Source organism: Oncorhynchus nerka, linkage group LG15, assembly GCF_034236695.1.
Source record: "Oncorhynchus nerka isolate Pitt River linkage group LG15, Oner_Uvic_2.0, whole genome shotgun sequence".
NCBI lineage: Eukaryota > Metazoa > Chordata > Actinopteri > Salmoniformes > Salmonidae > Oncorhynchus > Oncorhynchus nerka.
This window is the reverse complement of record NC_088410.1, coordinates 42,237,594-42,259,268: the sequence shown is the minus strand read 5'-3', so window position 1 is coordinate 42,259,268 and position 21,675 is coordinate 42,237,594. Positions and strand designations below refer to the sequence as shown.

Below are 21,675 nucleotides of genomic sequence, written 5' to 3'. Positions count from 1 at the left end.
AAACCCCTGATGAAGAAACGTGCTCCAGATGGAAAGGATGAATGGATGGATGAAGCAGTATGAAGTGCAGCTTGAATACATTCTGACCGTTCCAATTGGTCCCAGAAACTGATGGGTTGGGCCAGAGCCAGTTTGTTAGAGACAATCCAAACGCTTATGAATTTGTGTTTGTCAGTTTGAAGTCACACAAAATACTTCTAGGGTGGCAGATTCTGAACAAATGTACTGTACAGTGTGTAGCGATCGATAGAGCAGCAATTCAGGGCGAGTCGTCAGGCAAGATTCGGGGAATATACGCAGCAGGTTAGGATAATTCATGTAGAAGGTTAGGATAATTAGGTTACGATTAGGAAAAAGGGTTCGTGTTAGCTAAAATACAAACATTTCCACTTCTGACGTCAATTTGATATAAGCTTTATTCTATCTAGGCATGACAGTGATGAGGTAATCTCTACTGGTTTGTAATGGTATCTGGCGCTGTTTGTCACGAACCGCTAGAACAGGGGTTCCCAAACTTTTTTGGCACACAACCCCACATTGATATAAGAACTTTATCATGACCCCACCATGTGAAAAAAAGAATGTAATCAACAGCCAATATTTAATTTTTTGTTTGAGGCTATGGCAGTCTATTACAAATCAGTCTGACAATATTTTTGACAGTATTTCATATTTCAGTCCGAAGTATGGTTAGCAGTAACTGAAATGCTTCCCGAAAGTTATTGGGAAATTCAGGAAAACATCAAGGAAAATCACCAGGCAATAATTGTGAATGATCTTCTGTGTAGAAAAGAACATCATCAATGGTTTGAATTGTGATAAACTTATACATTCTATTCTTCAAAAATCAATGGGTACATATCATTAATATATAAATCCAAAAATGTAGCAACTGCTCATTTCCCCTTGAATCAATCAAATTGGCTTTATATAGCCCTTTTTACATCAGCAATTATCAAAGTGCTTTACAGATACCCAGCCTAAAACACCAAAGAGCAAGCAATGCAGAAGCAGATACTAAGTGACCACCCTAGAAAGAAGGAACCAAAGAGGAAGCAGGCTCTAAGTGGTGGCTAGTCCTCTTCTGGTTGTACCGGGTAGAGATAAAGAGTACATGTTTCCATTAAGGCCAGATTGTTAATCAGTTCATGGTGTGCATGCTTGGCAGACTGATAACCACAACAGGATGGAGCACACAAAAATACATTCAAACTTTAATGGATAACCAGCAGGATCAGAACCATAATGGCTACAGAGGATGCAAACACTTCCAAATTGCTTTTCATAATTCAGGAAAACTATGAATTTGAAATTGTGATAAATAAGTTTAGCTACTCACCTTTCTGTACACTTCACATACAGTATCAGCCTAAGAGCCCACGCTTGTAATGAGGGGCGTTATTAAAAACTAATTTGTCAGCGATTAGAGCACCTTTAACCAATATTTAAAAGTGCAGTATTTGGCTGTGTGGGTTGTTGTCCTAAACCTAATCTCTCGTGGACAGACTATGTAACATAAATGGTATCGTAACGTCTGTCAAAAGACTGATGTGACGACTAAAGTGCAGTATTTCCTGTGCTTTGGTTTTTACATCACTGGTTATTTGGACATATTACGATTGTGTGATGGTGGTGCTTAAAGTGGGAATGGGGATTTCAAGCAATGATTTCAAACAGAACGTTTTCAGAAGTGGTTGAGGGCTTTGGCTGAGAGTTTCCATTTAGCAGGGTGGAGATTTCACTAGTCTCGTTAGTATAATTTTCTCATTCACCTTTCTCCAGAACCTAATGGAGCATCTGACGCAATTACACAATATTTTAGTTCAGGGTTTCCGAGGTTATCCTAAACCCACACATTTCTTTCTGAGAGAACGCTGATTGGACTCGCCATTTTCTAACTTCAAACAAATATTGGAGAAAGGCCAGACTGATACGTGAAGTAAGATTTTATTGAATAAAATCACAGCCCAACTCTGGTAATATTGATTTTTCCTTTATAAGAGCTCTTAAAAACAGTATCGATAACGATGAGTGTCCTATGAGTGGTAATAAGAGGCAGTGTGTCAAGACGTTGTAAGGCTGGAGGGAGCTTCTTGTCTCTCCCTCTAGGTGGTGATTTTGCCAGGCTGTTTAAGACTGAAGCCTCCACCGGTGAAGCATGGCCCATCGCTGCGCTGGGGCAGGATCACCGACTGTCCCACCTGGGCCAGGCTCCTCTCTTTCTCCCTGCGGACACACAAGAGAGTTCCAGGAAATCTGTCACACAGACGCATTTAAGATTTGCTCCGTCAACACACACACACACACACACACACACACACACACACACACACACACACACAAGGTAAGTTCGCCCTAAGCTCTAGTTAATTGATTCTCTGGTCGTCCTCCCAGCTTTTTTGATTTGAGCAGTTGAGTCTCCTCAGAGGAGGAAGGGGAGGACTATCCTCCTCAGTGAATTTCATAAAAATAAAAATTGTAAAACATTTAAAAAGTTATATTTTTTCAGATAAAACTATACTAAATACAGTTGAAGTCGGAAGTTTACATACACTTAGGTTGGGGTCATTAAAACTTGTTTTTCAACCACAAAACACAGAATTGCCTATTATTAATTGCAGATTTTTAAAAATGTAGATATGATTATTAGGACGTATCACCCAGCCCTATGTACAAGGGTTGCGAAAATGAAGTGAGTGTGTTTGAATGCGTGATCCTAACTGATGATGACCTTCAATGTGAGGTGGGTGATCAGTGATGGCTTCAGACATACTGTACCATAAATTATACAGTTGAAGTCAGAAGTTTACATACACCTTAGACAAATACATTTAAACTCAGTTTCTCACAATTCCTGACAATTAATCCTAATAAAAATTCCCTGTTTTAGGGCAGTTAGGATCACCACTTGTTTCTTAAGAATGTATAATGTCAGAATAATAGTAGAGAGAATGATTTATTTAAGCTTTTATTTCTTTCATCACATTCCCAGTGGGTCAGAAGTTTACATACACCCAATATGTATTTGGTAGCATCACCTTTAAATTGGTTACCTTAGGTCAAACGTCTCAGGTAGCCTTCCACAAGCTTCCCACAATAAGTTGGGTGAATTTTGGCCCATTCCTCCTGACAGAGCTGGTGTAACTGAGTCAGGTTTGTAGGCATCTTTGCTCTCACACGCCTTTTCAGTTCTACCCACCATTTGACTTTGTTGTCCTTAAGCCATTTTGCCACAACTTTGGAAGTATGCTTGGGGTCATTGTCCATTTGGAAGACCCATTTGCGACCAAGCTTTAACTTCCTGACTGATGTCTTGAGATGTTGCTTCAATATATCCACAATTTTCCTACTTCATGATGCCATCTATTTTGTGAAGTGCACCAGTCCCACCTGCAGCAAAGCACCCCCACAACATGATGTTGTCACCCTCGTGCTTCACGGTTGGGATGGTGTTCATCGGCTTGCAAGCCTCCCCCTTTTTCCTCCAAAAGTACAATCTTTGTCCCCATGTGCAGTTGCAAACCGTAGTCTGGCTTTATTATGGCGGTTTTGGAGCAGTAGCTTCTTCCTTGTTGAGCGGCCTTTCAGGTTATGTCGACATTGGACTAATTTTACTGTGGATATAGATACTTTGTACACATTTCCTCCAGCATCTTCACAGGGTCATTTGCTGTTGTTCTGGGATTGATTTGCATTTTTCGCACCAAAGTACGTTCATCTCTAGGAGACAGAAGGCGTCTCCTTCCTGAGCAGTATGACAGCTGCGTGGTCCCATGGTGTTTATACTTGTGTACTATTGTTTGTACAGATGAACGTGGTACCTTCAGGCATTTGTAAATTGCTCCCAAGGATGAACCAGACTTGTGGAGGTCAACAATTATTTTTCTGAGGTCTTGGCTGATTTCCTTTTATTTTCCCATGATGTCAAGCAAAGAGGCACTAGGTTTGAAGATAGGCCTTGAAATACATCCACAGGTCCACCTCCAATTGACTCAAATTATGTCAATTAGCAGAAGCTTTCTTGGGAGCCCTGAAGCCTTCTTCACAACCGCTCTCCTTGAAGTTCTTGATGATCTGATAAATGGTTGATTTACGTGCAATCTTACTGGCAGCAATATCCTTGCCTGTGAAGCCCTTTTTGTGCAAAGCAATGATGACAGCACGTGTTTCCTTGCAGGTAACCATGGTTGACAGAGGAAGTGATTCCAAGCACCACCCTCCTTTTGAAGCTTCCAGTCTGTTATTCAAACTCAATCAGCATGACAGAGTGATCTCCAGCCTTGTCCTCGTCAACACTCACACCTGTGTTAACGAGAGAATCACTGACATGATGTCAGCTGGTCCTTTTGTGGCAGGGCTGAAATGCAGTGGAAATGTTTTTTGAATTCAGTTCATTTGCATGGCAAGAGGGACTTTGCAATTAATTGCAATTCATCTGATCAATCTTCATAACATTCTGGAGTATATGCAAATTGCCATCAAACAAACTGAGGCAGCAGACTGTGAAAATGAATATTTGTGTCATTCTCAAAACTTTTGGCCACGACTGTATGTAAACTTCCGACTTCAACTGTATAATTGTGTTTTATGCTTATTACACGTTTATAAAACACAGACTAGCCAGCTAGTATAACAGTATTTGGTTAAAATGTACCCTAATGTCCTGCGACAAACTGAGTATTCATTTTCGCAAATCAATGTTCATTGATACTCTTGTTTTAGTAGTGTCTGCTCTGTGCGCAATTTGAGTAGTTGAAACATAAAAAGGATATTGTTCAAAAAGTTAACTTCTCTATTATAGTAAAATAATGTCTAAATGTGTTTTGGTGTCCAGATGACCGATTCTGTTGGACCAAACCTCAAATACAAATAGCGAGTTGAAACCACTTGTCAGAGAAGATGTGATCTCTGAACTTTGTTGGCGTGAGTGGCATGGGGAGAGGGGCTTGGTGTGTGTGTAAACCATAGAGGAAGAGGCAAAGCGAGAGGGTCCACTCTCGCTAAAATCTGTCCAAAATAAGGCCAATGTGTTTCTATGGGCTTATTTTGGACCTAAGCTAGTCACCTGCCTTCCGGCCTTTGTGACAACGACTCCCATTGTTAGGGCGGAGATGTGCAACTCGTCATTATATACAGATCTCTGGTGTAAATGGGAAGGTGCACACAACACAGAGGAGTGAAGGAGATGAGACCAAAAATACAACATGAGAACAAGCGGACATAAACAATTATAAAAAAGAAAAATAACAAAACCTTGATTCTTGCGATACAGGCATTTGGAATAGCGCACAAAAAATATACACTCAAATTAATTTGATATATCGCCCAGCCCTACTTGAACAGTTCAATCAGTTTAGATCAGAAACCCCAGAATGAGCTCAAGTGTGATTCACGTGGTTGGTAAGTACTATACCAGGATAATCTTTACCTGCACTGCTGTTCTTTGCGTTTCTGATTGAGGTACTTCTTCTTGATGTTCTGCAGCTCATGGGCCAGTCTCTCAATCTCATACTTGTACTCCTGTGTCTGGGACTCATACATGTTCAGCTCTGATGACAATGCCTGGATGTGGGGGATTAAAAGAATATCTAAAATAAATCAACTTCAAGCAGCAGCATAGGACTAAACTGAAAATGACATAGCAGGGAAAAAAAGTAACTCTGGGCCTGTGAGCTTGGCTCGCAAGCCTGTGCATGGTCCTGCTGTATCTGAAGTGGCCATTTCTCTGCCAGTGGTCAGAGCTGCTTGGAAGTAGAGAGGGAGAGAGGCAGACAGACCGACGAGGGATGTACAAAAATAAGATGAAAGGCACAGAGGACCTTGAGCTGTTTTGTCTTCTGCCTCAGTGTCTGCTGGTAGATTTGAAGCTGCTCGGCTGCCTCCGGTCCAGGCTGCCGGGACAGAATGTGCTTCAGCTCCACGTACAGCTTCTCCTTTTCCTGAGCATTTAAGTGGAAGAGAGGGGACGTTAGGCAGCCAAACATTCAGTCAGGGATGGGCTCTTTAAAAACGTGCACACATCCCACTGGGCGCCTCCTTACCAGCTCTCGACCCACCCATTATTTACATATTTGCATACTGTATCTACACCGAGTATATAAAAATTAAGAACACCTGCTCTTTCCATGACATAGAGTGACCAGGTGAATCCAGCTGAAAACTATGATCCCTTATTGATGTCACTTAAATCCACTTCAATCAGTGTAGATGAAGGAGAGGAGACAGGTTAACATTTTACTGCAGTGGGCTAAATCAGTGTCTCTTGGCAGTCTTAAAGAAATCTACTTTGAAACAAAAGTATACACCTCACACACATGGTGAGCCATAAACATGGTGTTTATGGCCTTACAAAAAATAAGACACCTGTATACCATGTCACATATAGAGTTGAAATGTACTTCATTTTTAGTTTGCTTTCTAATATTACACTTTATATATCACAGAGGACTGAAATATATCAAAACTGTTTGACATAGAAACACCAGATTTTCAGAGTAAAAAAATAAATCATGTTTACTAATTTAGAAATTATGAAAAATAAGGCCACTAGGTCATTTGACTGCAGGAAAGGGTTTTAAAAGAAGGATTTTTAAGCCTCAAAACAATTGAGATATGGATTGTGCATGTGTGCCATTCAGAAGGTGAATGGGCAAGACAAAAGGTTTAAGTGCCTTTGAACGGGGTATGGTAGTAGGTGCCAGACGCACTGGTTTTTGTCAAGAACTGCAACACTGCTGGGTTTTTCACTCAACAGTCCATGTCCCGACGAATTGAGGCTGTTCTGAGGGCAAAAGGGGGGGGGGTTGCAACTTGCAACTCATTATTAAGAAGGTGTTCCTAATGTTTGGCATACTCAGTGTATGCAGTCCATGCTAATTTCTGAAAGTTATGATTAAGAAGTAGTGAAACAATTCTCCCAGGCTTCCATTGATTTCTGCAGTGACCCAACCTACTCCCTGTGGGAGCACCTGGTGTTTGGGTAGCCAACAGGATAAGACAGATTTATCTGGATTTTACCTGTAATAAAAGCTCTTTCTCCACCACCTCCTCGCTCTTGGTTATCAGACGCCTCTGTAAAGAGTGAATCTTCTGGATCAACTCATAGGTGCTTGGGTCGCTGGCCTGAAGAAAGTCAAATAAGAGGCATTAATGTATAACCCTAAATAGGTTCTCTGACTATGTCTCACAGAAGCTAGGCCGAAGCATTAAGAAGTTAATGTACTGAAACAGGTCTAAATGTTTTTGAGCCCAAGCACTGACAAAATATGCACACACACACACACAATCACACACACACACCTCCAGCCTTCTCCAACGATGTACATTCATAGGATTCTCCAGCTCCTCCTCCAAGGCTCTGCACCTTGTCCTCTCTTTGAGCAGCTCCTTCTGCATGTGGTAAACCTCACGTCTGTCACAAAACCCCAAAAAGGGCATGAAATGTCATGGCATTTCCTCATCACATATTTTATGACAACAAATTCAAGTGGGGCATAGATTGAAAACAGACAATTCCATTATTTTCATGAATCATTAAGGATGTAAAAACATTGGCAAGCCTGTATCAATTCAATGTTTTGTTCATGGCAGATGTCCAGCAAATGCCACTATGGTAACCTTTTGTGGGCTGCAGATATCAACAGGTTCACAATAAAGCAAATTAATGCCGATGAATAAGACAGCAATGTAAACTGAACAATGCAGAAATATTCCTGCTGCACAGATCTGTGCACTTTTGTACCACAAAAACAATTTAAATAGTGAAATAATGTGAAAAGAAAAGTTATTAACAATTTAGCATAAATTACAGACATTGATTAGGAGTTTAGTGTGCTGTGCTCTTCGAACGGTGTTGGGTTCTAATTTGAAATATACTTATTCCTGTCACTATATAATAACTTATTGATTACATAACATGTATGATAACTGTTTATGTTCTGTGTCATTGAAAGGAGAATAAGGAACGTGTATGGAAAGTTAATGAGGGAGACGAAGGGCAACAGTTAGTCTTTGATAAAGCAGGCCAGCTGCGGAACCAGGGAGGAGCGAGCCATTCGACTTGAAGTCCAAGTCAACAGAAGAAGTGAGAAGAAACCTCTTGGGGGGGGGGACAGAGGGGCCCACCCCGACAACCATCCTACTACAGTCCTATCTCACACACATTCACTTCCACACCTACAAAGGTTCTAGCATCAGGCAAGGCCATGACTACACCAGTTGAGAGGAACCAGGTTAGTTCCTGCCTAGCAACGTAGATGCATTGGCTATGTAGATGTGCAAGGAGTTGACCCCGCCTAGTAGGTTAGAAATATATGTGCTTGTATCATCAAATGGTTGAATAAATCTAGCTTGAGCTTTCTTCGGAGTCCAACTGAAATTTGTCTCAATCTTTCTCTGTTTCCCTATGTCCCCCCTGTGCTCCGTCTATATCAGCGTCTCCCACCCTCTGTCTCGCCCCCTCACTTTCTTGCTGTCTTGCACTCTCTCACTCTCTACCTCTGTCTTTCTCTTACTCCCTCTCCCTCTTCCTCTTTCAATCTCACCTTAAGTCTTCCACATTAGCCACAGTCTTGGCCAGGATGCCCTTCTCCCGTCTGAGTTTCTTGATCTCCATCTTGAGGAGGCGAATGTCCTCCACCCTCTGGTTGTACTGGATCTCTCCCTTGTTCAGCATGGACTGCTGGATCTTGATCTTCTCGTAGAGTAGGGCCAGCTCATCGTTTCGTCGCACCAGCTGAGTGCCCAGGATATCTCGCTCGCTGATCACCTACAAGACGGTGATGGCAAAAGAGCAAACAACAAAAACCCCAGGTTACATTTAGAAATAAAACATATTTGTGATATTGGCCCTTTGTGATAACGTGTTTGATTATTTTCCATCTAAATGGATACTGGTAGATGACCTGCTAAATGACCTGCTATTTCCTAGAAAGTCACATTTATAGAATGTTTTACTTGGTCTCATACATTCAAAGACAAACCTCATTAGGAAGAAATGAAAAGCTGCACCTCTGTCACATTCTGCAGCCACATCAACACAATGTTTTTTGACCCATGTGATGCGTGACCACAAAGGCATGACTGGCTGATGAAAACATCTCTCTCCATCCCAGGCCTCTACGGGAAGGGCCTGCCCCTTTATTCAAATCAGCACTATTTTATCGCTATGACAGTACTATTTATCTCTTTGAATGGGCAGTGAATTCTCAGTGAAAGCAGGCAGCCACCTTTCCACCCCTCTCTCTGTCCCTTACCTGATCCAATTCTTTCTTCTGTCTGAGCCGCTCAGCATCAGCGTCGGATATGATCTTGAGCAGCTTTCTCTCCTCAGTCTCCTGGTTATCGATAAACTGCTTAGTCTCCTGAGCCTGCTGCTTCATCTTCTGGAGCTCGGCCTATGGGAGGAATGGAAAGACGGCCTATACTTAAAATTTGAATTTGAAAATGAGGTAAATGAGGGGTAAAGATAAAGAAAACACTTTGGGCCTTGGTCAAAAGTTGTGCACTATAAAGGGAATTAGGTGCCATTTGGAATGCAGCATTTGCTTCAAGAAGGCAGTGTCATGGGTGTCACCCTGGTGGTGAGGGTGTCACCCTGGTGTGATTGAAAGAGCTAAAGCAGGTTGGTGTTAATATTTGAGTAAAACAAAATGCAAAAAAAGTAAATTTGCACAGTAGTTACTTTAGCCACTCACACAGTGAGCACGGCATAGTAAATTACCTTCAGAGCCTCCTTCTCTTTCTCCACTCGCTGGAACTCCAGGTGCTCCTTGACCAGGGCAGACTCTTTGCTGTTGATCTCCTCCCTTAGCTGGTCAATCTGATGGTTCATGATCTTCAGTTTCCTCTTCATCTCTGTGATCTCATCCTGAAAGAGAGGTCGGAGAGTGAATGAGTGAGTGGGTGAGCGAGCGAGCAAAGGATTGACCGATCGACAGACCGGACAATCACCTGCCTGCCTGTCCACACGACTGACTACTCCTATGTAAATCCAACCTGGGCTTCAATGAGGTTCTTGCTGTAGAGGTTCCGATCAGATCGGACCGCCTCATAGAGGTTCTGCTGCTGTTTGAGCTTGGTCTCTGACTCTGCAATCTTCTTCTTGTACTCAAAGATCTGCATCTCCCTCATTTTAATGTCCTCCATGTGTTGGAGCACCTGTGGAAGAAAAGAACAGAGAGAACAAAAAATCATCCCAAGAGGGGGTTTAGTTTGGGACTTAATATAAGACTTGGGCTTACGTAACCAGAAGCTGATAGCTAGGTGTTTATAAAAGACAACCTAGACACAATACCGGCTTGTTGTAGTCCTAAATGATAAACTGTAATGTTCAAATTTTCTCCACATGTAACGATGTTTAGTCTGTTGCAACACACGTCGCATATCACATTATCTCGTCTTCTGTGTTGAAATCCTAATTGATAAACTGCCATGTTCAAATGGAGTTCCCTCCCATTTTCTCTGCTTCATCAACATTAATGCTAGTGCTACATTACTGGTACAGTATGTAACTGAGCCTAAATCCCTGGGGCTGTTATGTATCCAACGAGGATTTAGGATCAGCTATGCCCTTTAGATCACAACGAATAAGACCTGCCAGCACTCTGCGCACCTCATTGATAAGCATTGTGTAATAATTCTCAAACTAAATATCTACGTAACCCATTTCTGAAAACCCATTACTTATAAAAAACATTTGAGATTCATAAACTTGGCGTACACCATACATACGCATTTTCTCACTATAAAATCAGCCCCGTCCTAAAACTGTGTGCATGTGAATGAGCATTATTTATTCGCCAGGAAAACTTTCACCTTTTATGGTGATTAATAACACCCTATTTTCTGTATAATTTGGAGGTATACTGAAATTAAGCCAGAACAGTTTCACCAAAAACAAGCAATGGCACATTTTATCAAATGTTTTGGAAGTGTTACCACAATGTTTTCATCTTTGGGGATTTCTATTGGAAAAGCAGTTTCTGCCTATCTTTATACTGTACTGTCTTTGTGGTTACTAATAGATGTACGAGATACCATATTCAGTCAAAGGGATGGCTAAATCTTGAAACTCCTTTTGTCACCACAGATTTAAGTAAAACGGCTTTTAACTGCTTGGTCTTGTCATGCAGGGCATCCTTGTAAAAGAGTCCCTGGTCTCGATGGAACTACCCTGCCTAAATAAAGGTTCAATAATTCCTATTTATCAATTAGATTGCAAATATAAAGTAAATAGATGTTCGCTCTTCTTAGTAACGACAAAAAGCTGCATTTGTTTTGTCATTCAGTTTTTCTGTTGTTGTTGTTTTATGAACAACGTGTCAACCTAACCATTCCTCATTTGCACAAAGTACTTACTTGCCTGCTTGCAATGCAATAATTACTATAAGTAGCAAGAAGTTGTGCTTTGGATGGTCTGAACTTTGCGTGGAGGTAAGCACATTCTCCAGGCAAGTTCAGTGTTTATAAATGCACTGAAAACGGGTGCATGTTATGTTTTACATGCAAAATATAATATTTTGTACGTACGCAGCGATTATAAATGAGGCCCCTGGTCTCTCCACTCATCCCTGAGCTATCTTAGTGCACCTTGTGTGTGAGGTCGCTGGCCTCGTTGATATAGCGGTCACGCTCCTTCTCTAGCTGGTAGATGATCTTGCGCTGCTTCTGGGCCTCGTCGCGGTAGTTCATGATCTCCTGGTCCAGGTTCTTCTTGGACTGCTCATGGAGCTTCACTACATTCAGCTGCTTCTCCGTGGCATTAGCTGCCTTGATCATGTTCTACAATGTACACACACACACACACACACACACACACACACACACACACACACACACACACACACACACACACACACGCACACACACACACACGCAAACACGCACAAAACAAACAAACACACACACAAATGTACATGCACAAACGAACACAGACACACTTTAACAATGGGTTATGAGCAGATGAGAGTGTGTTTGGTGCACATTTGTCACATTAAGATGTGTCTAATGAAACAAATCATGCTAAACAAGGCCTGCAACATGATAGGCTATGCACATAATGTCATGTAGTAGTAGGTGCTGGCAATGCCGGGGTTGTCGGTTTGATTTCTGCATGGGGTACACACTGGATGTTTGTCACTGTCAATGTTGACAGTTCTGCAAGTTGCTTCAAATAAAAGTGTCTGCTAAATTATATTATTCTCTACATACCTTGTTCAGGATGTCTCTTTCCCGCACCAGTTCGTCAATGCCTTTCTTGTCAATCTCCATCTGCTTTTTGGAGGACTCCATTTCTGTTCACAACACATGGTTCATGTTTTTGAGTGAGAGAGAATGACAGAAATTCTGTATACATAATTGATGTACCTTGCACACAAACCCCACCACAACGTAACCACTACATTTAATATTTTCAGAATTACTAAAAGGTAAGAAAAAATGTCATCTTCCTGTCAAAAAGAGTGCATTTGGCCTCCCGAGTGGAGCAGCGGTCTAAGGAACTGCATCACAGTGCTAGAAGCGTCACTACAGATCCGGGTTCAATCCCGGGATATGTCGCAGCAGGCCGTGACCGGGTGGCTTCCGGATTAAGCGGGCAGTGTGTCAAGAAGCAGTGCGGCTTGGCGGGGTCATGTTTCAGAGGACGCAAGACTCTCGACCTTCGCCTCTCCGAGTCCGTATGTGAGTTGCAGCGATGGGGTAAAACTGTAACTACCAATTGGATATCACGAAATTGGGGAGAAAAAGGGGTAAAAAGTAAAAAGTGCTTTTGACAGAGCAGAGGAGTGTTGAAGTGTCAACACAGATATTTGTGTGTCTCCAAATCAAATCAAATGTTATTGGTCACATACACATGGTTAGCAGATGTTAATGCGAGTGTAGCGAAATGCTTGTGCTTCTAGTTCCGACCGTGCAGTAAAATCTAACAACTAATCTAAACATTTCACAACAACTACCTTATACACACAAGTGTAAAGGAATGAATAAGAAAATGTACATATAAATATATGGATGAGCGATGGCCGAACGGCAAAAGCAAGATGCAGTAGATGGTATAGAGTACAGTATATACATATGAGATGAGTAATGTAGGGTATGTAAACATTATATAAAGTGGCATTGTTTAAAGTGACTAGTGATACATTTATTACATCTATTTTTTAAATTATTAAAGTGGCTAGAGATTTGAGTCAGTATGTTGGCACCAGCCACTCAATGTTAGTGATGGCTGTTTAACAGTCTGATGGCCTTTAGATAGAAGCTGTTGTTCCGTCTCTCGGTCCCAGCTTTGATGCACCTGTATTGACCTCGCCTTCTGGATGATAGTGGGGTGAACAGGTCAGTGGCTCAGGTGGTTGTTGTCCTTGATGATCTTTTTGGCCTTCCTGTGACATCGGGTGGTGTAGGTGTCCTGGAGGACCCAGTTGCACAGGGCGGGGTCGAGACCCTGGGTCTCGAGCTTAATGACGAGTGTTAAATGCTGAGCTGTAATCGATAAACAGCTACATAGGTATGCCTACATAGGTATGCCTCGTGTCCAGATGGGTTAGGGCAGTGTGCAGTGTGATTGTGATTGCGTCGTCTGTGGACCTATTTGGGAGGTAAGCAAATTGGAGTGGGTCTAGGGTGTCAGGTAGGGTGGAGGTGATATGATCCTTGACTAGTCTCTCAAAGCACTTCATGATGACGGAAGTGAGTGCTACGGCGCAATAGTTGTTTAGCTCAGTTACCTTAGCTTTCTTGGGAACAGAAACAATGTTGGCCCTCTAGAAGCATGTGGAAACAGCAGACTGGGATAGGGATCAATTGAATATGTCCATAAACACACCAGCCAGCTGGTCTGTGCATGTTCGGAGGACGCGGCCAGGGATGCCGTATGGGCCGGCAGCCTTGTGAGGGTTAACACGTTTAAATGTTTTATTCACGTTGGCTGCGTTGAATGAGAGCCCGCAGGTTTTGTAGCGGGCCTTGTCAGTGGCACTGTATTGTCCTCAAAGCGAGCAAAGAATTTGTTTAGTTTGTCTGGGAGCAAGACGTCGGTGTCCGCGACAGGGCTGGTTTTCTTTTTGTAATCCATGATTGACTGTAGACCCTGCCACATACGTCTCGTGTCTGAGCCGTTGAATTGCGACTCTACTTTGTCTCTATACTGACACTTAGCTTGTTTGATTACCTTGCGGAGGGAATAGCTACATTGTATTTGGTCATGTTTCCGGTCGCCTTGCCACAATTAAAAGCTTGTTTGATTGCCTTGCGAAGGGAATAGCTACACTGTTTGTATTCAGTCATGTTTCCGGTCGCCTTGCCATGATTAAAAGCAGTGGTTCGCACTTTCAGTTTTGCGCAAATGCTGCCATCAAACCATGGTTTCGGGTTGGGGAAGGTTTTAATAGTCACCGTGGGTACAACATCACCGATGCACTTGTTAATAAACTTGCTCACTGAATCAGCATATACATCAATGTTGTTGTCTAAGGCTATCCAGAACATATCCCAGTCCACAATCGTGGAATCAGATTGGTCGACCAGCATTGAACAGACCTGAGCACGGGCGTTTCTTGTCTATAGGCTGGGAGCAACAAAATTGAGTTGTGGTCAGATTGGAGGGCTTTGTATGCATCGTGGAAGTTAGAGTAGCAATGATCCAGAATTTTTCCAGCCTAGGTCGCGCATTCGATATGCTGATAAAATTTAGGGAGCCTTGTTTTCAGATTAGTCTTGTTAAAATCCCCAGCTACAATAAATGCAGCCTCACGATATGTGGTTTCCAGTTTACATAGAGTCCAATGAGGTTCTTTCAGGGCCGTTGAGGTGTCTGCTTGGGGGGGATATACACGGCTGTGATTATAATCAAAGAGAATTCTCTTGGTAGATAATGTGGTCGGCATTTGATTGTAAGGAATTCTAGGTCAGCTGAACAAAAGGACATGAGTTCCGGTATGTTGTTATGATCACACCACGACTCGTTAATCATAAGGCATACACCCCCGCCTTTCTTCTTACCAGAGAGATGTTTGTTTCTTTCGGCGCGATGCGTGAAGAAACCGGGTGGCTGTACTGACTCTGATAAGGTATCCCGAGTGAGCCATGTTTCCGTGAAACAGAGAATGTTACAATCTCTGATGTCTTTCTGGAAGGCAACCCTTGCTTGAATTTCATCTACCTTGTTGTCAAGAGACTGGACATTGGCGAGTAGTATACTCGGGAGCGGTAAGCGATGTGCCCATCTACGGAGCCTGACCAGAAGACCGCTCCGTCTGCCCCTTCTGCGGTGCCGTTGTTTTGGGTTGCCTACTGGGATCCGATCCATTGTCCTGGGTGGTGGTCCAAACAGAGGATCCGCTTCAGGAAAGTCGTATTCCTGGTCGTAATGTTGGTAAGTTGACGTTGCTCTTATATCCAATAGTTCTTATATCCAATAGTCCCGGCCATATGTAATAAGACTTAAGATTTCCTGGGGTAACAGTGTAAGAAATAATACATAAAAAAACAAAATACTGCATAGTTTTCTAAGAACGCCAAGCGAGGCGACCATCTCTGTCAGTGCCATCATTCAGGGATGGCGGCTACAAATGCATCCCGGCATGCATTTGTGTGGGCGTGTATATCCGTGTTGGTTTAGTTCTGCGTGTGTGTGCATGTTGAAATCAAATAAAATGTTATTTGTCACTTGCCGAATATAACAGGTGTAGACTTTAATGTGAAAAGCTTGCTTACGAGCCCTTCCCAAAGATGCAGAGTAAATAAAAAATATAGAATAGTAACACAAGAGGAATAAAATACACAAGAATGGAGCTATATACAGGAAGTACCAGTACCAGATCAACGTGCAGGGGTATGAGGTATTTGAGGTAGATATGCACATGAAGGCAGGGTAAGTGACTAGGCATCAGGATAGATAACAATAAACTAAAGAACAGAGTAGCAGCAGCATATGATGAGTGTAAATGTGTGTGTATATGTGGTGTTGTGTGAGTGTGTATATATTGTCTTGTGAGTGTGCATAGTGTGTGTGTATCCTTGCCTCTCTCCAGGCCAGCGATCTGGTTTTTCAGCATGTCCCTCTGCTGCTCCACTTCCAACTTCTGATCCTCCGTCTGTCGGAACTTCCGCTGAGTGGCCTCTCTCATCTTTGTTAGTTTGGCAATCTCCTGACGCATCTGATTCACCTCCTCCTCCTTCATCTGAGGAAGTGGGAACAAAAGGAGGGAGGAAGAGAGATGAGAAGAGCGAGAGAAAGAGAGGGGGGGTGGGGGGTCAGAGAGAGAGAATAGGTACTTATTGTGTTGCTGACATTAGGGCTCCTGTCCAATTTTCGTTGTCTCCCACGCCTCAGCCAGCTTGTCCAGCGCCCATGCCTCGGCCGGCCCGTCAAGCTCGCCCAGGTGGTACGCCGGGTGCCGCCCCTAGAGGGGGAGTACTGTCACGCTTGCTCCCGCTCCCCCTCTCGAGCGCCAGGCTGCCCTTCATTACGCACGCCTGTCACCATCATTATGCAATATTGGACTCACCTGGACTCCATTGCTTTGTTGATTATCCCCTCGATATCTGTCTGCTCCTCAGTTTGTTCCCTGTGTCAGCATTGATGTCGTTGTTTTTGCCCCTGTCCAGACGCTGTTCCTGTTCTGTTTCATGTCCGTGTTTTATTAAATGTTTACTCCCTGTACCTGCTTCTCGTCTCCAGCGTTGATCCTTACACTCCTAGTTTGCCACACTTTGTGAATATGGGCCCATATGTGCTGCCTTGCAATGGTGTGCGAAAAACAGCCAAAAAACAACCATGGGGTCCCATGATTAATATAAGGTTTTACTGGGATGATGTTTCAACAGTAGGCAGCACTTTGTGAGGGCTCTCTATTGGTTTCTGTCATATGTGGAGCCACACACACACACACACACACACACACACACACACACACACACACACACACACACACACACACACACACACACACTTTACCTTAAGGTCAGATGCCCTTTGCTGTGTGTCGAGGGAGAGCTGCTCCAAACTCAGGGCATTCTGTTCATTCTCCTGCTGGAGTTTGGTGTTTCTCACTTGCAGTTGCTCCAGCTCCTTTGTGGCCCGCTCATTGAGAATCTGCGAGGGGACAAACGGCACAAATCAAATCACACATTAAATCGAATCCCCCTAAAGCATACATGTAAAAGTTGTATTCCATGTGTGTACGACTGGCACCATCTCTCAAGTTGGTGTTCCCTCGCCAGCCCATCTGTGAAAAGATTGGAGGATGGAGGGGAAGGGAGAGGACCGGTGGACAGGGAGGGCGGGTGGGACATCACCCCTGGTCACGGCCTCACCTTCTGCTCCCGCAGCTGCTGCTCCAGCCTCTGCTGCTCCTCTTTGCTGCGCTGGCTCTGCAGGTTCAGCACTTTAATGTCCGACTGCTTGGTGTCCAGGTCTGTGTGCAGCTGCTTCACTTCCTTCTCCAGCTTCTCCTTCCGCCGTGTCTCCCGCGAGCACTCGTTCTGACGGACCTGAATGTCTTGCTGGAGCTATGTTGGACAGAATATAGGATAAAAACAATGTTACTAGCAAGTATTTTGACAGAAAGCAGGCACTGGAGTGGACTTACTATATAATAAGGCCCCAGTTAATTTAGGCTGGATGTGCCAAGACTTGTGGACACACTGTACAGCAAATAAAGCCTACTGGTTTATTTGCAACCGAAAGGGAATGAGGACTGAAATTATAAACAATTACAGAGTCAGGATCCAGACAACTACCAAGTGTATGGCCATAATACCTACATAATAACTAATGCCTTACCTGCCAGTTAAGTGAAGGTAAAGCAAATGCACCACATACACTTTTTAATTTTCTGCATTACCTGAGATATGGTTTCCATCGCCTTTTCTTTTTGAACCTCCATCTCTTGTTGACTGGCGGTGGCCTTTGTTAGATTCTTTCGCAGTGTCACCACTTCCGTAAGCAGTTCATCTCTTTCCTTGGTTAGTTCCTCTTTGATTTTCAGCAGATCATTTACACTGAGAAACAAATTAGATTTCAGTTGAAACTCCTCTAATGTTATCGTTATCTAGAGATGTAGGCAGTGCTTAATTTGTAGGCTGAGGATCCGTAGGTAACCGCCCCTTCCCGTCACCCTGGAAATATTGTGTTCTGTGGTGTTTTTTGTCTTACAGTAACTTTATACTATGCTATTATATTTGGCATTATGTGATCTTGCAGATATTGATTCAGCTTTGATTGACCTTTATCAAACGAGCACTATATTCTCCAGAGTAGTCTGTTCTCTACGAGTAGACCAGAGACTATGTGTAAATAGAGAATCCTGCACAGCCATAGAAGCACATCCAGTAGCCTAGAGCAGAAGCGTTTCTTGCACACAAAAATGTCCTTTTATAAGTGCATTTCATGCAATTCTACATCATTTTACATAACTTTTTTTTGGACCACAGAAATTACTGATATGACAGGCTACTCTGACATTGACAAACTGTGATCAATATAAACGACTGAGCGACCCAATGATGAAGATAGGCTAGTGGATGTGCACTCACCAGTAATGGCCGATGCGCTCGTGCCATTATCTCTCAAGATACTTTGTAAAATAGTGTTGTCCCCTAGAGTCATTATACTGAACTTGTATTTCAATTACAATACTCATAATAGGGCCTATTTATATTTGTATGATGAAGTGCAATGCTGGCGAGATGGAGAGTTACAGACACATGTCTATCAGAGCAGAGAGATCACAAAAATAGAATCTCAATGTAGTTCTGTGAGAGATACAGGTGCATGCTTCTCTCTCTCACCACAGCAATGGACAAGGGTTGGTCCCAAAACATAGGCTACAATGTTATACAAACTTAAACCCGGACCCAGCCCAACCCGAATCAATTCTCAGAATAAGTGCAGGCTGAAAATCTAAGTTTTTCCATAACGTTTTTTAGGGGGCAGGAGAATTAACGTTGAGGCAACTTGATATAGCCTAACTAGGATATTTTTATTTTTACATTGCAAATAGAGGAATTTTTTTGTCATGCCATGAGGTACCGGATCCAGGCAAATAGGTGCCAAAACGAAGCAGTCCAAAACTGCAGGATCTTGTTCCGGCAGGATTCGGCTCAAATTAAGCATTGTATGTAGGCCTTCAGGTATGACAATCTCTAGTGAATTGGTTAATTCAAAGGAAGTGGACAATTTACAGTGTGAGTGTGCGCAACTCAACTCACCCATGTTCTTGACCCACGGACAAGCCAGCACCTTGTTCAACAAGTTTTGTTAGATTTGAAATTTCATGTTTCAATGTTTGAATTGTCTCTTTTGCTCTGAGCTCTTTATCGTGGGCTGCATCAACCATTTTCCAAGCCTTTTCTATTTCCTAAAAGAAAAAAAATGTTCAATTGTATAGTATGGCCATATTACTATGACAAATCTGGGACATGTTGAAACAAAGCACAACTCTAAAACACTGCTCTATTCTGCTCAAAATGAAATGTGAATATTTTACTCCATAATATCCTACAAGAGCTTATTGGCAACAACACTAATGACACCTATTACACATCTCTGCAGCTACTCATGTTTTCACCATAAAAGGCCTACCTTCTTCAGAGAAGTTATAGTTGTTTGATCTTCCTGGGACAACTTCAGTGCAGTAGCAACTTTTACTGAATTGGACACTATCTCTGCATTCAGCTCCCTGCATTTTGTCATCAGTCTCTTCTCGCTCTCGTGGGACTTCTTCAGGGCATTGGTCAGTTTCTCATATTCAACCCGGAATTTGTCCAGGCTCTTGTCTCCCACCAGCTCATCGAGAACCTCCTGGAACTCCTTCTCCAGTGATTCAAAACTGTTCTCATCTGCTTCTGGCTTTTGACCTTTATCCTGGGATAGGACACACAAACTGCAATCAAGCACTTGTCAAATCTGAGAGAGTAAGCTAATTGCAAGGCACTGAAATTGACACATTATGTTCTCTGTATGGTTTCACTCCTGCAATAACTACTGTAACTGATCTGTTTTCTATTCATCTTATGTGTATCTGTTGCAGTTGATCTTGTTTTTTGCCCTGACTATACTACACATGACCTGATTGTGACAATAAAGATATATTGATTCTTAACTGTCACTAGTTACTATAAGCCTACTATAGAAATGCAGTGACATGCATAAAAAATATTGGACGAAAAATAAAGTTAACGAAGAAATCTTGACAGTTCTGCAACGTTAACATACTGCAATCCCGAACCAGTATCTATCTATCTATCTATCTGTGCGTTAGAGACCTCTCGCCCAGATAGCTGATTCAAACTCCCATTCACCAGCTCTGTATGCGTTTTAATGTCAAAATACCTTCGTCGTTGATCACCAAATATGGAGTTTCGCTGAGCAATTATCTTAATTTACTCGTTATGACCGGTATGTACTGTCATAGGAGGTGCTGAAAAGGCATTGCTTGTCAATTTTTTATGTAGACCTTTTTTGGAAGTGCATACCGGCCTTAAAATTAATATAGTTGCTCCACGAAACTTCATATTTGGCGATCAACGAAAGTATTTTAAATTAGGCCGAACGCTTGCAGAGCTGGTGAATGGAGTTTGAATCGGATTGAGAGCTTTCTGCACACACAGTGTACAGACAGTCACAATACAGTAGGTGATTATTCACTCGTCACCAACTAGACGCCAGAAAACGGACTGAAGTTTTCCAACAAGAAAGCCTTGTGTTTGTTATCCTTTGCTAAACGTTTTTCTGCGGTGTCCACTAATGAATACTACCCAGCGGAAGACAAAGTTAGGTAACGTACAGTAATTTAGCACCTGTTGCACTGTTGCTTTTGTTTTGGCAAAACACAACGTAGCGTTAGCTATCTAGCTAGCTATACGAACCAGCACAACTTACCTCCATGTTTCCTGTCCCGTTAGTCAAAAGCGCTTAGTTATAATACACAAGATTGTTATTTCCAAATGTCTGCGACTCATTTGTTAGGACACTGACAGCTGGCTAGCTCCAGTAGCTAAGCTAGCTCTCTGCATGTTGTTCATTCATACACTCCAAGGAAACGCGTCCCGTTACCAGGCAACGACTGCCCGTTCTCTGGGTTCGCGCGGGTGTGGCATGAAGATGATGACTTGAGCCTGCCCTGGGACAACATTACTAATACGTTTAAACTAACTCCACTTTGTATTATCCAATTTTTTAAAATGATGAACAAGCACTCATTGTAGCTTAGAAATATGTACGTTTTTTTACCGTGGTAAAACGTTTATTTGATATTCAATATTCGCCGGACATTCAAAGTTACAGACCTCAGATTGGGCTCTTCATGAAGGGAAAAAAAGTGTACATTATTGCTCAGGTCTTATTTTCCCAATTCTGAACCGAGCTTGTAATAACATGGCTACGGTGTACGCATGCTACAGCACGGTCAATGAACCTATACTGAACTAAAAAACACAATATGCACCAATTTCAAAGATTTCACTTGAGTTACAGTTCATATAAGGAAGTCAGTCAGTTGAAATAAATTCATTAGGCCCTAAACTATGGATTTCTGGGAATACAAATATGCAACTGTTGGTCACATATACCTTAAAAGAAAAAGGAAGCCATGTGGATCAGAAATAAAAATGTCAGTATCTGGTGTGACCACCATTTGCCTCATGCAGTGCAACACATCTCCTTTGCAT

The 21,675-nt window shown here is 42.5% G+C and overlaps 1 protein-coding gene across 1 annotated transcript; it reads right to left on the bottom strand.

Annotated features, from left to right (window-relative positions):
• Nucleotides 1–1,931: 1,931 nt before the first annotated feature.
• Nucleotides 1,932–21,038, bottom strand: cfap58 (cilia and flagella associated protein 58). Its single transcript, XM_029684092.2, has 18 exons — nt 20,888–21,038; nt 19,589–19,870; nt 19,216–19,364; nt 17,850–18,006; nt 17,320–17,514; nt 16,961–17,098; nt 16,025–16,184; nt 12,211–12,293; nt 11,590–11,781; nt 9,997–10,158; nt 9,722–9,868; nt 9,255–9,395; nt 8,544–8,767; nt 7,300–7,411; nt 7,018–7,122; nt 5,820–5,939; nt 5,429–5,562; nt 1,932–2,226 (listed from the first exon to the last, which is right to left on the bottom strand). Exons 1-18 carry the CDS (start codon nt 20,891–20,893, stop codon nt 2,106–2,108), a joined length of 2,628 nt encoding a protein of 875 aa, XP_029539952.1. The 5' UTR covers nt 20,894–21,038; the 3' UTR covers nt 1,932–2,105.
• Nucleotides 21,039–21,675: the final 637 nt, after the last annotated feature.